The 16057-nt window shown below is 51.9% G+C and overlaps 1 protein-coding gene across 1 annotated transcript in view; it reads left to right on the forward strand.

Moving 5' to 3' along the window:
* Positions 1–1503: 1503 nt before the first annotated feature.
* Positions 1504–16057, forward strand: part of LOC140395766 (uncharacterized) — an 80824-nt gene continuing 66270 nt past the window's right edge. The window contains exons 1-3 of the mRNA XM_072483922.1: positions 1504–1584; positions 6728–8149; positions 10252–10448. Of these exons, the coding sequence (XP_072340023.1) occupies positions 6989–8149; positions 10252–10448 (1358 nt within the window). The 5' untranslated portion in view covers positions 1504–1584; positions 6728–6988. The remainder of the gene's footprint in view (positions 1585–6727; positions 8150–10251; positions 10449–16057) is intronic.

Genomic DNA, 16057 nt, shown 5'->3' on the forward strand with positions numbered 1-16057 from the left:
CGGTGCAGCGCTCCCTCAGTACTGACCCTCCTACAGTGCAGCACTCCCTCAGTACTGACCCTCTGACAGTGCAGCACTCCCTCAGTACTGACCCTCTGACAGTGCAGCACTCCCTCAGTACTGACCCTCTCACACTGCAGCACCCCCTCAGTACTGACCCTCTGACAGTGCAGCACTCCCTCAGCACTGACCCTCTTACGGTGCAGCGCTCCCTCAGTACTGACCCTCCTACAGTGCAGCACTCCCTCAGTACTGACTCTGTGACAGTGCAGCACTCCCTCAGTACTGACTCTGTGACAGTGCAACACTCCCTCAGCACTGAACCTCTGACAGTGCAGCACTCCCTCAGTACTGACCCTCTGACAGTGCAGCACTCCCTCAGTACTGACTCTGTGACAGTGCAGCAATCCCTCAGTACTGACCCTCTGACAGTGCAGCACTCCCTCAGTACTGACCCTCTGACAGTGCAGCACTCCCTCAGTACTGACCCTCTGACAGTGCAGCACTACCTCAGTACTGACCCTCTGACAGTGCAGCACTCCCTCAGTACTGACCCTCTGACAGTGCAGGGCTCCCTCAGTACGGACCCTCTGACAGTGCAGCACTCCTTCAGCACTGACCCTCTGACAGTGCAGCACTCCCTCAGCACTGACTCTGGGAGTATCTGCCTTGAATGCTGTGCTCACAGCTCTGGAGTGGGATTTGACCCCACAACAATGGGACTCAGAGACGGGGCTGACCACTACACCAGGGCTGGTGCCTGAACAGCACAGTACCCTCGCTCCTTGTAACACCAAAAACATTTGAAGTAATAGGATTGGACAGCTGGTGAAAAAAGTCATAAAATTGGAAGTGTCAGGGTCTCCAAATCTGTTTAGAAGTGATTCACACGGCACTCCCAATGTATTAACCTCCAGTCTGCACCCACATGAGAAATGGGTGATGGAGCTATTAGGGAGAATGTCCTCCTCGCTGAGATTGATGAGGGTGGCGATGTGCTGTCTGTGGATTCAGAACTCCAGGGCAGGGAATCTATTGTCTGCCTGAGAGGGTTTGAGGTATCATTTGAAAGCTCCACTTCTGGCAGTGCAGCCCCCTATCTGTACCTCACTGGGAGAGAGCCAGCTTGGATTACTGGCTCAATCATCCCTGAAATAAGTCTCAAATCTACAACCTTGAGACTTACAAGTGTTGAAAATAATCGTTGTCTCTCGATTTGAATAATAATCGATTATTTACACAGACCTAAACTGTGTTTCTGACATTTCTGACAAACATGTTGGTTGAAGGCGCTACAGAAATGCAGCTCTTCTGTTGTAGTTAATGTATCATTTTCCCCTGTCTAACATCCTTTTCTCTCCCACTATTTGAAGCTGTCTGATTTCAGTCTGTGACAGTTTCTCTCTCGCCCTGGTTAATGACCAATTCTCTCTCGCCCTGGTTAATATCTAACTGGGGTTTATTGATCTTCCTGCGCCATTCCTAGTGTCAGAGTTTTTCCCAGATTCCAGGCCACCGCACTCACTCTCACCCGGGACAAGGGCTGATTTCCCTGGGCAGGGAGCTCCCGGACTGAGCCCCAAGGTGGGTAACTTGCTGCGGGTCGGGGCCCCTCTGGAGCGGGTGGGCTCGGTCTCATTCTCCCTGGGCTTTCCATATATCATCAGGTGGCCAGGCTGGATCTGGGTGCTTGCAATCTCTGACTTCCTCTGTCCTCTCTGTCTCACTCTCTTCTCTCAGTTTCTGTCTATCTCTCTCTCTCATTCCAGCTCTCTGTTTCTGTCTGTCTCTCTCTCACTCCAGCTCTCTGTTTCTGTCTCTCTCTGGCCCTCTCTCACTCTCACTCTGTCACTCACTCTGTCTCTCTCTGTCACGCTTTCTCTATTTTATCTTTCTCTCTCTTTCTGTCTCTCTCTCTCTCTCTCTGTCCCTCTCTGCCTCTCACTGTTTCTGTCTGTCTCTCACTTTCTGTCTCTTGCTCACTCTCACTCTGTCACTCTCTCTGTCTGTCTCTTTGTCTGTCACGCTCTTTCTTTCTTTCTCTCCTTCCCCTCTCTGTTTCTCCCTCTCTCTCTGTCTTCTCTTTGTCTCTCTCTGTGTTTCTCTCTCTGACTCTCTGTTTCTCTCTTTCTGTCTCTGTTCTCTCTCTCTCCATTTCTCTCTCTGTGTGTCTCTGTTTCTCTGTCTCTGTTCCTCTGTTTCTGTTCCTCTCGCTCTCTTTGTCTCTCTTTCTCCCTGTCTCTCTCTGTTTCTGTCTCTCTCTCTCTCTTGTTCTGTCTCCCTCTCTCTGTCTTTCTCTGTCTCTCTCTCTCTGGGCTGGATTCTCCCAGAATGGGGCTATGTTCCCACGCCAGCGTAAAAATGTTGGAGTTATCCTCCAGAGATTCCTGGAAAAAAGATCAGCTAATTCAATGCCCTTCAAGGGGCTAGCACGGACCCGGAGTAATTCACGCAGCTTTATCTGCGGATACGGACCCCTGCACCTCCGGTTTGGAGTCCGCGCATGCGCACGGCAGCGGTCTCCAGCGGCCGCTCTGAACGCCATAGCGGACTCGGACCGCGGAGGCAGACAGAAAAATTAAACCCCCCTCGATCGGCCGCGCGCCCGATCATCTAACCACACGGATCTAACCCTCGGCCGCCTATAAGGACCCCCCCACCTGGTGTCTGATCCCCCCCACCAGGGCTGCCTCGGACTGAGACCCCAGCCACCACGCCAGCATGTCGACCGGCAATAGGTGGTTAGTTCCACGCCGTCGGGAACTCGGCCGGTTGGGAGCGGAGGATCGTTGGGCTGGCCTCTTGTCAATGGGCCCCCAGCCGCGCGGCGCACTCCGCGAATTCGCTCATTCCTGGGTCCTGGAGAATCGCCGGGCCCGATTTCGGCTTTGTCAAAGTCACTGAGTGTGGATGCGCCCAGCAGTGAATTCCTACTTGCCCAGTTGTGGGGTTGGGGGTAGGAACCCACCCTGGAATGGGTGGGGAGGAACTGAAGCTGGGACACAGCATCATGGAGATGTACAGCACAGAAGGAGGCCATTCAGGCCACTGTGGCTGTGCCAGCCATGAAACTGGGACAGTTTTCTATTGGAGGAAGGGTTGGGTCTTGAGTGGTCTGGTTGGCCCTTCCTGAAACCAACAAAAGCAGTGGATTTGTTCTGGCTGTGATTCCAGATCCCTGGCCAGTGATTCTAATTGGTCTCTGCCAGGGTGTCAGTCCGTGTCCAGACTGGCCGTTTGGTCCAGAATTGGAGCTAACTGTTGCCAACCCTCCAGCATTGCCCTGGAGAGACCAAGATTTGCAAAGTAAACTCTGCAGCGACACAGGACGAAAAGGGCTTTTTTACGCTTTGCTTGCCCATTGTTTGACTGGGCAGCTGAACCAAAGGATCAGGTGCTGGAGTCTCTAGGAATGCGCCCAAGCAGAATTGGAAACAATAACTGGGGTGGTGATGCATGGTTGAAAGTGCCAGGTGCCACCTGGCCCTGGGTTGTTAAGGCTAAAATGAAACATTCCCTCAAAGCCATTCAAAGAGGAATATCAGGAACGGATTCTCTGTTTGCTTGTGCTTTTTAAAAGATTAATTCACAGGTATCCTGGGCATCATTGACGAGGCAGCATTTATTGCCAATCCCTAATTGATCCTAACTGAACTACACCCGTGTGTCCCATCATCGAGACACACGTGTGCCTGCCCCCTCACCATCGAGACACACGTGTGCCTGCCCCCTCACCATCGGGGCACACGTGTGCCTGCCCCCTCACCATCGGGGCACACGTGTGCCTGCCCCCTCACCATCGAAGCACCCGTGTGCCTGCCCCCTCACCATCGAGACACACGTGTGCCTGCCCCCTCACCATCGAGACACACGTGTGCCTGCCCCCTCACCATCGGGGCTCACGTGTGCCTGCCCCCTCACCACCGAGGCACACGTGTGTCTGTTCCCTCACCATCGAGACACACGTGTGCCTGCCCCCTCACCATCAAGACACACGTGTGCCTGCCCCCTCACCATCGAGACACACGTGTGCCTGCCCCCTCACCATCGGGGCTCACGTGTGCCTGCCCCCTCACCATCGAGACACACGTGTGCCTGCCCCCTCACCATCGGGGCTCACGTGTGCCTGCCCCCTCACCATCGAAGCACCCATGTGTCTGTTCCCTCACCATCGAGACACATGTGTGCCTGCCCCCTCACCATCAAGACACACGTGTGTCTGCTTCTCCGTGCCATTATTTGAAACTCAAAAATGTTGCTATGTCGCTGTCTTGGTAATATTATTTGAGAGTCAGTGGGTTGCTCTATATGGTCCCAGACAGTGACCCATCAAACTAATCTACTGTTCTCAGGCCCTGGGTAGTAACATGGAGAAAGTGTCTGTGTGTGTATGTATGCCTTGTGTGTTTGTGTCTGTGCATGTGTATGTCTGTATATGTATGTTTGTGTGCATGTCTGTGCATGTGTATGTATGTCTGTATGTTTGTGCGTGTGTATCCATGGAATCCCTCCAGTGCAGAAGAAGGCCATTGGCCCATCGAGTGTGCACCAACTCTCCGAAAGAGCACCCCACCAAGGCCAACTCCTTTGTCCCATCATCATAACCGCACGCATTTATCAAGGCCAATCTACCTAACCTGCACATCTTTCCGGACTTGTGGGAGGAAACCTGAGCACCCGGAGGAAACCCAAACCTGAGCACCCGGAGGAAACCCACGCAGACACGGGGAGACCGTGCAGACTCCGCACAGTCACCCAAGGGTGAAATCGAACCCGGGTCCCTGGCGCTGAGAGGCAGCAGTGCTAACCACTGCGCCACAGGTGTCTGTGTGTGTCCATGGGTGTGGGTGTATGTTTGTGTTCGTCTGTGTTTGTGAGTGTGTGTCTGTGTGTGTGACTGTCTGTGTGTTTGGGCGTGTGTCTGTGTGTATCTTTGTGCACACGCATGTGTCGGTGCGTGTGTCTGTGTGTGCCTGTGTGCGTCTGTGCCTGTGTGTGAGTGTGTTTGTATCTGTGTGCATGTGTGTGTCTGTGTGTGTGCCTGTGTGTATGTGTGTGGCTGTGTGTATGTGTGTGGGTGTGTATGCCTGTGTGTATGTCTGTTGCGTGCGGGAGTGCAACTGTCTGTGTGTGCTTGTGCCTGTGTGCATGTGTGTGTCTGTGTCTGTGTGTGTGTCTGTGTGCATGTCTGTGTGTGTTTGTGTGTGTCTGTGCATGTGAGTGTGTGTCTGGTGTTTCTGGGTGTGTGTCGAGATGTGTGTCAGTGTCTGTGTGTGTCTGTACATGTTTCTGTATGTCTGTGTGTGTGTGTCTTCGTGTGTGCCTGTATGTGTGTCTGTGTGTGTCAGTGTGTGTGTGTGCCTATGCGTGTGCATGTTTGTGTGTCTGTGTGTGTGTCTGTGCATGTTCGTGTGTCTACGTGTCTGTGTGTGTGCACATGTGTGTCTGTGCATGGGGTGCCAGTGAATGTGTGTGTGTCTATGTGTGCGGGTGTAAGTCTGTGTCTGTTATGTGTGGGTATGTGTCTGCCTGTGCTGATGTGTGTCTGTGTGCACCTGTGTGGTTTTTTTGATTCATTCATGCAATGTGGGCGACACAGGCTGTGCCAGCATTTATTGCCCATCAAATTGCCCCTGAGTGGGTCAGTTCAGAGTCAACCACAGGGTTTGGAGTCACATGGAGGCCAGACCAGGTAAGGATGGCAGATTTCCTTCCCTAACGACATTAGTGAACCAGATGGGTTTTTACGACAATCGGCAATGGTTTCATGGTCATCGTTAGACTTTCAATTCCAGATTTTTATTGAATACAAATTTCACCACCTGCAGTGGTGGGTTTTGAACCTGGGTCCCCGGAGCATTACAGTGACAATACCGCCACCCCCTGTCTGTCTGTCTGTGAGTATGTGTGTTGGTGCGTGTGTCAGTGTATGCGGCTGTGCGTCTAGGTGTCTGTGTGTGTGTTTGTGTGTGTGTGGGTTGATGTCTGCCTGTATGTATGTCTGTGTTTGGGGGGGGGGGGGGTGGCTTGTGTGTCTGCGTGGCTGTGTGCGTGTGGTATCTGTGTGGGTGTGTGTATGTGTGTGTGGTGTTTTTGTGGAGTGTGTGGGTATGTGGGTGTATGTGTGTGTGTGTGTGATGTTTGTGTGGGTATCTGTGTGTGTGTATCTGTGTGTGTGTGCATGTGTAGGTGTGTGTATCTGTGTCTGGGTGTGTATATGGGTGGGTGTCTGTGTGGGTGTGGGTGTATGTGTGTGTCGTTTGTGTGGGTGTGTGTGTGGATGTCTGTGTGGTGTGGGTGTATGTGTGTATCTGTGTGGGTGATGTTTGTGTGGGTATCTGTGTGTGTTTCTGTGTGTATCTGTGTGTGTGGGAGTGTGTGTTCATGTGCAGGTGTGTGTATCTGTGTGTCTGGGTATGTATCTGTGTGTGTATGTGGGTGTGTATATGGGTGGGTGTCTGTGTGGGTGTATTTGAGGGTGTGTGTATGTGGGAGTGTGTGTCTGTGTGTGTGTATTTGAGGGTGTGTGTGTGTGTGTATGTGGGAGTGTGTGTCTGTGTGTGTGTATTTGAGGGTGTGTGTATGTGGGGGGGGGGTGTCTGTGTGTGTGTATTTGAGGGTGTGTGTGTTGGTCCACATCTATCCGGTGAGGGCACCAAACAGAGAGAAACAAAAATGTTAAAAATTCAAAAATCAAAGGAATTTTGTTTTGCTTTGTTTGGTTTAGGATTAGTGTTGGATTCTGACACAGCGCACAGGAATTGAAGTTATTGAGGTCATCGCACCAGTCTCACTCTCGGCCCTCACATCTAAGGAGCTGAAGTTCACCAGGGTAACGTACCAAAGTGGTTAAAGCAACCAGCAGATTTGTTAAACTGAACAAAGGGGACGCAGGTAAATTTCTGCTGATCAAAGACGGTCGTTCCCTTTTGGCCATCCCCTTTTTCTGCTTTGTTAACACTGGAGTGGCCCAACTGGCGAAAGATTAATGATGCCTTCAGATTGGAGCCCTGTAACCGATGGCTACGGCCGGAACTGGACACCAGCCAATGAGAAAGAGGCTGAGTACTCTGACCCACGGAGACAGATGCTGCCCACACACTTGATGTCAGACACAGCCACAGAAACCAGCGAGGAAGGTGACACCTTTAGAGCCATGGGCAGGCCACCCCCCTTGCCCCGACAGCCACCAGTGGGTGACCTGGAAGCAGAGATGCCCGTGCCCAATATCAAACCCAAGAGGAAATTCATCCCCGACTCTTGGAAGAATTTCTTAAGGGGCCGTGGTGGGCGCGCGAAGCAGATATTCAACTTCAACATGGCATGGGGAGAGGAGGAGTGTTCGCCCCCAGTGTCACCCCTTCTGAGCCGGCGCAGAACCACATCGACAGACGGCGATGCCTCTGAGTTGGATACCCAGCAAGTAGTCGAAGACAAGGACTCGAGTATGTTTGACTGTGGGACTCGGACAATAAAGGAAATGGAAGCAGCCACGACATTTCGAAGCGACTTCCCAGAGAAACAACCCGAGTCGGCCCAGAGCTACATGGAGAGGATTCATGTTTATCAACTGAAATACGCTTACATGAAGTCGTGGCCAGGGTTGCTACGGGTACTGGGAATAATGCAACTGCTCTTTGGGGCGATGGTGTTTGCCTGTATATGTGCGTACATTCAGAAAGACAACCAATGGTATAACTTCCTTGGTGGATCTATCCCAAGCTATGGGTTTGGGGACAATTATTACTACAGCGGACCCAAAACCCCTTTTGTCCTTGTCATGGCTGGTCTGGCCTGGGTTGTGACAGTGGGCCTCCTGGTCTTGGGATTGACGCTGTATTATAGAACCATTCTCCTTGACTCAGACTGGTGGCCTCTGACGGAATTCACGATGAACATTTGCCTCTTCTTTTTGTACATGGCGGCGGGCATCGTTTACGTCAATGGTTTCAGTCTTGGGGGCCTGTGCTATACCATGATGGCCAACAGCCCCTTGTACTACCAGCTGTGCCGGGTGGAGAGTGGGCAGATTGCAGCTGCAGCTTTCCTATTCTTTAACATGCTCCTGTACCTGATCAGCGCGGGAATGTGCCTCAAAGTGTGGCGCCATGAACAGACCAGAAGGGAAAGGGAAGACTTGAGGAACAAGGTACACTCTGCTACAGTAGTAGATGAGGCAACACAGTGTCCAGTCTTAAGTCAGCTGAAGATATTAGCTCGTACAGGGATGTGTATAGGTCACTTCCGGCAGATGATTTTTGCACCATTAACCAAAAGTTTGCAACACCGTTTTTGGCCAAAGAAAAAAATACACACCGATATTCACTGAAACAGACTGAAACGGTTCTCATCAAGGGCCACAAATTACATCATTTGTGATTGTTATTATTGTGATGGTGGTAAACATTCCCTCCTCATCCTTCTCCACTTGACTTTCGGAGCACTGCTCCTTCCTCAGGTGAAACAAACCTGTTGGACTTTAACCTGGTGTTATCAGACTTCTTACTGTGCCCACCCCAGTCCGGCATCTCCACATCATTCTCCACTTGAAGCAGCTTTAGACATGATTTGAACACACCATCCTCCTCTCGCACCTCTCCACTGGGGGCTCTCACCTTTTCCCATTCTTGTCCATACAGGCATGGTTTGAGAATTGTCTGCAAGGGTTCTCTTCCCACTCTGGCATTGTTATTTCTGGTGTTCACCAAAGATCTATCCTTGGCTCCCTCCTTGTTCTCGTCCATATTCTGCCCCAAAGCACAGCGTAAGTTTTCACTTGTACACCCAAGACGCCCCAGCTCTCCCTCACCACCAGCTCGCTCGACTCCTCCGCTGTTGCTAAATTATCCGACTGCTTATCCGACGTCCAGTATTGGATAAGCGGAAATTTCCACCAATTAAATATTGTGAAATTTGAAGCTATTGGCCTCAGTCCCCACTCAAAACTCTATTCCCTCGTAACTGACTCCATTCCTCTTTTGGGATCTGTCCAATAATCTGAAACAGATTATTAACTGCCTTATTATCCTATTTGACCCAACACCATATTCTCTCCATTACTAAGACCATCAATCTCCACTCCTGTCTCAGCAACTCTGCTACTGAGACCTCGTCCGTACTTTTCTTGTTTCTAGACAATGTCAATGTTTTCCTAGCTGCCGTTCTGACTTCTATCTCCCTAAGTTTGAGGTCATTCAAAACTCTGCTTCCCGTATCCTAACTCGCACCAAGACCCGTTCACCCATCACCCTTGTGGCCATCGACCTACATTGACTCCCAGTCCAGCAATGCCTCCTTGTTTTTAAATCCTTCCATGACTTCACCCCCTCCCTATGTCTGCAACCTTCTCCAGATCCACAGCTTCTCCGAGCTTCCTGCACTCCTCCAATTCTGACCCCTTTATCATCTGCAATTTCCGTCGTTCTGCCAATGACACCTTCAGCTGCCAAGACAAACGTACGGGGATAGGCCATTCAGCCCCTCAAGGCTTGCTCCACCATTCATTTAGTTCATGGCTGATTGCCTACCTCAACGCCACTTGCTTGCACGCTCTCCAAATCCCTTGACGTCACGAGTCTCCAGAAATCTATCGATCTCAGCCTTGAACATACTCAATGACTGAACCTCCACAGTCCTCTGGGGTAGAGAATTCCAAGGATTCACCACCCTCTGAGAGAAGAAATTCCTCCTCATCTCAGTTAGAAATAACCTGCCCCTTTATCCTGAGACTGTTTTCCCTGGTTCTGGACTCACCCGCCAGGGGTGACATCATCTCTATGTCCACCCGGACACAACCTGTAAGAATTTTGTAGGGCCCTCTTGAATTCCCTCTCCAAACCTCCTCTCCTTCCACTCCTTAAACCCTACATCATCACCTGTCTTAATATTCTTTATATTAGTGTCTAAATCTATCTCATGTGAAACACCTTGGAGTGTTTTGTTATGGTAAAGATGCTATACAAATGCAAGTTGTTCCTGTGTTTGTGCATTTATGGGCAACAAGAGAAAACTGGATTGAGATGGAGGAGGAGGAGGGGTGAAGACCAGGTCTCCTGTTCCTGATCGTCGTCCAGTGACCCTTAGCTGCAAGATACATATGGAGATGGTGTGAAGACAGGAATTGCCAACACTGTGATCCAATGAAGTTTGAGTACGAGGGTTATTCAACCCAATCCAGCCCCACATCTCCAGTGGCCATGTCACACAATTGCTTTAGTCCATTCGGGTTTGACTTTGTGTTTTCTCTTGTAGCGCAAAATGGCTGCAGTGACTGAACAGAAACGACCGTTCTCATTCAAGCGCATGTCATTCCGGAGAAACACGTCACCGCCCCTGAAGGAAGGGGTCACCAAAGACATTCAGCTCCGCTCCAATGGCCCCAGGACCCTCAACAAATCCATTCCAGCTGGATATATTCCAAAGCCCCTCATCATTCCCGATTATGTAACGTAAGAATATTTGTTTTGTTCATAAACGCAAACAGTTGGGGATCGGTTAGTTCAATTCCCGTACCCAAGGTTATCCATGAAGGCCCCGCCTTCTCAACCTTGCCCCTGGTCTGAAGTATGGTGACCCTCAGGTTAAACCACCACCAGTCAGCTCTCTCCCAAAGGGTCTACGGACCTCTGTGTCTCTGGCGACTCTCATTATTAACAGTTAACAAGAACTTCCCCTGAGACCTGACCTTGTAAACCTCACCGATTTTCACTGTTCCGCCTTTGGCAGCCAGGCTATCAACTGACTCACGCCAAACGCTGGAATTTCCTCCCTAGACCACCCTACCCCACCCTCTTTAGAGCCTACCAAGCTTTTGGTTGTCTGATCTAATATTGTCTCGAGTGTCTCAGTGTCAAATAGTGTTTGATAATGTTCCCCTGAAACATCTTTGATTTTATTACGTTTTGTTTGCTACATAAACTTCCGGTGGCGGCCATGAAGGAGTAGGTCTCACATTTGGTGGCTCCGGCTCGGGTCGGACCTTTGGAACTTTTCCCCAATTTTCTCTTCGGTTTTACTTGGAAAATTGATAGTGGGTGCGACTGTAAGGAGGAGTCCCACACCAGTGCATGGAGAGGTGGACCAGGGGTGCTCACAAAGGACAAAATAGGCGAACAGGCCTGGATTGAAGCTGCAGTGGGAAAAAGCACGGCGGACGACCGGAGTCCTGGCTCGATGACCCAGCGGTCGACGGAGCAGTTGATGACGTTTATCCAAGAGGGCTCCGCCAAGCAGAAACAGGAATGCTTGGACCCGATTAGGGAATCGATTGCTCGGCTAGAACAGAGATTGGGTGCTCAAGATCGGGCGATCCAGAAAGTGGAGAAGGCACTGACCGAGCATGAGGAGCACCAAACAGCAATAGAGGTGGAGGTGGGGATGCTGAGGGGCCAGCAGAAAAGGCTCCAGGAGAAGGTGGCGGATCTAGAGAATAGGTCCCGCCGGCAGAACTTGAGGATTGTTGGTCTCCTGGAGGGATCTGAAGGAACGGATGCGGGGGCATATATGCTCGAGAAGCTAATGGGGGATGGGACGTTCACCCGACTCTTGGAGGTGGACAGGGCGTACAGAGCACTAGCGAAGAAGCCGCGTGTAGGTGATCCCCCCCGAGGGCGATGGTGGTGAGATTGCACAGATACCTGGATAAGGATCATTCCTTACGGTGGGCCAGGCAGACACGGAGCTGTAAGTGGGAGAACAGCATCCTGCGCATCTACCAAGACCTGAGCCCGGCGTAGCCAGGAGAAGAGCGGGATTCAACCAAGTAAAGTCAACCCTTTTCAAGAAGAAGGTGAGGTTTGGACTGCTGTTTCCGGCCCTTCTTTGGGTCACCTATGAGGAGCAACACTTCTATTTTGAGTCGCCCGAGGAAGCGATGGACTTTGCCAGAAAGAAAGGGCTGGCAGGGGACTGAGGTGTTTGAACTTGCTGAAATGTTCACGTTAAAAATGTTTTTGTTTTTGCACTATATCCTGGAGCTGGCGTGTATTTTTGTAAGTTGAAGTTTGCATTGGTACTGGTGGGGGATGGAGGTGTGAATTTTCGATGTGGGGTTTTTCTCTGCTTTTTGTTTCTTTCGGTTAACTGGGCCGGGAATGTTTTCTCTTGAATATGTGTGTCTGAGCAGGGCGAGGGGGAACAATAGGTGGGAAAATGTTTGGAGCCATGGGCGGGGACTACCAAGCTAGCTGGGCGGGCTGGTTCACAGAAGCGCAGTGGGGGGTGAGCAGATGTTATGCTTGTTGAAGGGGACTGGTTTTACACTGCTGTTATGAGGGGGGGGAATTGCTCTGCTGACGGGGGAGGGACTGTTGCGAGGGGACAAGAGGGAGGTCGGGGACGGAGGCTGCCTGGGGGCGGGCCTGCGGGTACGCGCGGCGCGGGCTGGAGACTAGCCTAAGACTGGCTGATCGGCGAGGGGGGGGGTCCGAGAAGCCCCCTGACCAGGCTGATCATGTGGAATGTTAGAGGGCTAAATGGGCCGGTTAAGAGGGCACGCGTGTTCACGCATTTGAGGGGATTGAAGGTTGAAGGCGGACGTGGCAATGTTACAGGAGACGCATCTTAGGGTAATTGATCAGACCAGACTAAGGATGGGATGGGTTAGGCAGGTATTTCATTCGGGCTGGACTCCAAGACTAGAGGGGTCGCAATCCTGATTAATAAGCGAGTGTCATTCGAGGCGGGAAGAATAGTTGCGGAAGTGGGAGGTCGGTACTTCATGGTTAGTGAGAAGCTGGAAGGGCTGCCGGTGGTACTCGTGAATGTGCACGCGCCAAACTGGGATGATGTGTAGTTTATAAGGAGGATGTTGGGGAAGATCCGGACCTGCATAAGCTGGTCATTGGGGGTGGTGGTGGTGGTGGGGGGGGGGGGGGGGGGGGGGGGGGGGGGGTCGACCCTGGGCTAGACCGGTCTAGCTCAAGGACAGGCAGGGTGCCACCAATGGTAAAGGAGCTAAAGGGGTTTATGGAGCAGGTGGGGGGAGTGGACCCTTGGAGATTTGGGCGGCCGAGAGTGAAGGAGTTCTCCTTTTACTCGCACGTGCATAAAGTGAACTCCAGGATTGACTTTTTCATCTTGAACAGGGTTTTACTGACAGAGGTAGTAGACACTAAATACTCAGTGATCATGGTCTCGGATCATGCCCCGCACTGAGTGGACCAACATCAAGGAGTGTGGCCAGTGCCCGCATTGGAGATTGGATGTCGGACTGTTAGCCGATGAGGAGATGTGCGGGCGGGTGAGGAAATGCATCCAGAACTATCTGGAAGTTAATGACACGGGGGAAGTCTCAGCAGCAATGGTCTGGGAAGAGCTGAAGGCGGTGGTCAGAGGGGAGCTGATTTTGGTACGGGCCCACAGGGAGAAGGTAGATAGAGCAGGGATGGCTCGACTGATAGGAGAAATAATTCAGGTTGACTGGAGATATGCGGAGACCCCAGAGGCAGGGCTTTTAAGGGAACGACAGAGGCTACAGGCGGAGTTTGGCTTGTTAACTACAGGGAAGGCGGTGGAGCAGCTGAGGAAGGCGAGGGGGGCGATATATGAGTATGGAGAGAAGGCCAGCAGAATGCTTGTGCAGCAGCTCAGAAAGAGGGAGGCAGCCAGGGAGATTGTGAAAGTGAAGGACAGAGACGGGAACTTGGTCGGAGATTCAGCAGGGGTTAACAGGGCGTTCAAGGAGTTTTATAGCAGGCTATATGAGTCGGAACCCCCAGCTGGGCCGGAAGGGATGAGGCAATTCTTAGGGGGGCTGAGGGTCCCGACGGTGGAGGAAGGACTGGTAGAAGGGCTGGGGGCCCCAATTGGGATTGAACAAATAGCAGAAGGGCTGAAGGCCATGCAGTCGGGTAAGGCCCCGGGACGGGCGGGTACCCAGTGGAGTTTTATAAAAGGTTCTCTGGGATGCTGGGGTAGGTGCTGATGAGGACATTTAATGAGGCAAGGGAGAGAGGGGGGCTTCCCCCGACGATATCACAGGCCACGATCACACTGATCTTGAAGCGGGAGAAGGACTCGGAGCTATGCGGGTCCTACAGACCAATCTCCTCATTAAATGTTGACGCCAAACTGTTGGCCAAAATCTTGTCCTCTAGAATCGAAGACTGCATTCCGGATGTGATTGAGGAGGACCAGACGGGATTTGTTAAGGGTAGGCAGTTGGCGGCCAACGTTAGAAGACTGTTGAATGTGATCATGATGCCCCCAGAGGTCAAGGACGTAGAGGTAGTGGTTGCAATGGACGCAGGTGGAATGGACCTATCTGTGGGAGGTGCTGGGGCGGTTTGGGTTTGGATGGGGCTTCATCGACTTGGTTAGGCTGCTGTATCAGGCACCTGTGGCGAGTGTACGGACGAATAGGTTGACATTGGGCTATTTTAGACTGCACCGGGGGATGAGGCAGGGATGCACCCTCTCTCCACTATTGTTTGCGCTGGCCATAGAGCCGCTGGCAATTGCGCTGAGAGCCTCAAAGGACTGGAAGGGGCTGGTTCAGGGAGGGGTGGAACACAGAGTCTTGCAATACGCAGACGACCTGCTCTTATATGTTTCTGACCCACTAAAGGGGATGGGAGAAATAATGAGAATTCTGGGGGAATTTGATCGGTTTCGGGTTATAAATTGAACATGGGGAAAAGTGAGATGTTTGCGATCCAGGCAAGGGGCAGGAGAAGCGACTGGGGGAGTTGCCATTTAGGGTGGTAGGGGGAGGTTTTCGGTATGTAGGCATCCAAGTGGCGCGGAAAAGGAACGGCTACAAAAGCTATAATTGACCCGACTGGTGGACCAGATGAAGGAAGACTTCCGAAGGTGGGATGTGCTCCCGTTATCACTGGCTGGGAGGGTACAGACAGTGAAAATGACGGTCCTCCAGAGATTCCTGTTTGTTTTTCAGTGTGTCCCCATCTTTATCCCACGGTCCTTTTTTAAATGGGTAAACTAAGTGATCACTGGCTTTGTATGGGCGGGCAAGACCCCGCGAGTAAAAATGGGGATGCTTGAGCGGAGCCAGGGAGAGGGCGGGCTGGCGCTGCCAAACTTTAGCAATTACTATTGGGCGGCAAATATAGCAGGATTAGGAAGTGGGTGGTGGGGGGCGGGTCAGTGTGGGAGCGAGTAGAGGCGGCATCATGTAAGGGCACGGTTTTGGGTGCATTGGTAACTGCGCCTCTGCCGTTCCTGCCGGCACGGTACTGCACCAACCCCATGGTGGTGGTGGCTCTGAGAGTCTAGGGGCAATGGAGGAGACATGTGGGAGCAGAGGGAGTATCGGTTTGGTCTCCAATCTGTAATAATCATCGGTTTGCCCCGGGGAGGCTGGATGGAGGGTTTCGGAGATGGCTAAGAGCAGGGATCGAGAAGATGGGAGATCTGTTTATAGAGGGGAGATTTCCCAGCCTGAGGGAGCTGGAGGAGAAATTTGAATTGACGGAAGTGAATGAATTTAGGTACCTGCAGGCGTAGGACTTCCTACGCAGGCAGCTCTCAACTTTCCCGCTCCTACCACCAAGGGGGATACAGGACAGGGTAGTTCCCAGAGTATGGGTGGGAGAGGGGAGGGTTTCGGACATCTACAAAGAACTCATGGAGTCAGAGGAGACGCAGATCGAGGAGCTGAAACACAAATGGGAAGAGGAGTTAGGAGGAGAGATAGAGGATGGTCTCTGGGCGGATGCGTTGAGTAGAGTCAACGCATCCACAACATGTGCCAGGCTCAGCCTGATACAATTTAAGGTCGTTCACCGGGCTCACGTGACAGTGGCCCGGATGAGCAGATTCTTTGGGGTGGAAGACAGGTGCGCAAGGTGTGCGGCAGGACCAATGAACCATGTTCATATGTTCTGGGCATGCCCGAAGCTCAGGATATTCTGGCAGGGGTTTGTGGGCGTCATGTCCAAGGTGTTGAAAACAATGGTGACACCGAGTCCGGAGGTGGCGATTTTCGGGGTGTCGGAAGATCCGGGAGCCCAGGAGGAGAAAGAGGCAGACGTTCTGGCCTTTGCCTCTCTGGTAGCCCGGAGATGGATATTATTAGCTTGGAGGGACTCAAAGCCCC

The sequence above is a fragment of the Scyliorhinus torazame genome, chromosome 18, assembly GCF_047496885.1.
Source record: "Scyliorhinus torazame isolate Kashiwa2021f chromosome 18, sScyTor2.1, whole genome shotgun sequence".
In the NCBI taxonomy this organism is placed as follows: Eukaryota; Metazoa; Chordata; class Chondrichthyes; order Carcharhiniformes; family Scyliorhinidae; genus Scyliorhinus; species Scyliorhinus torazame.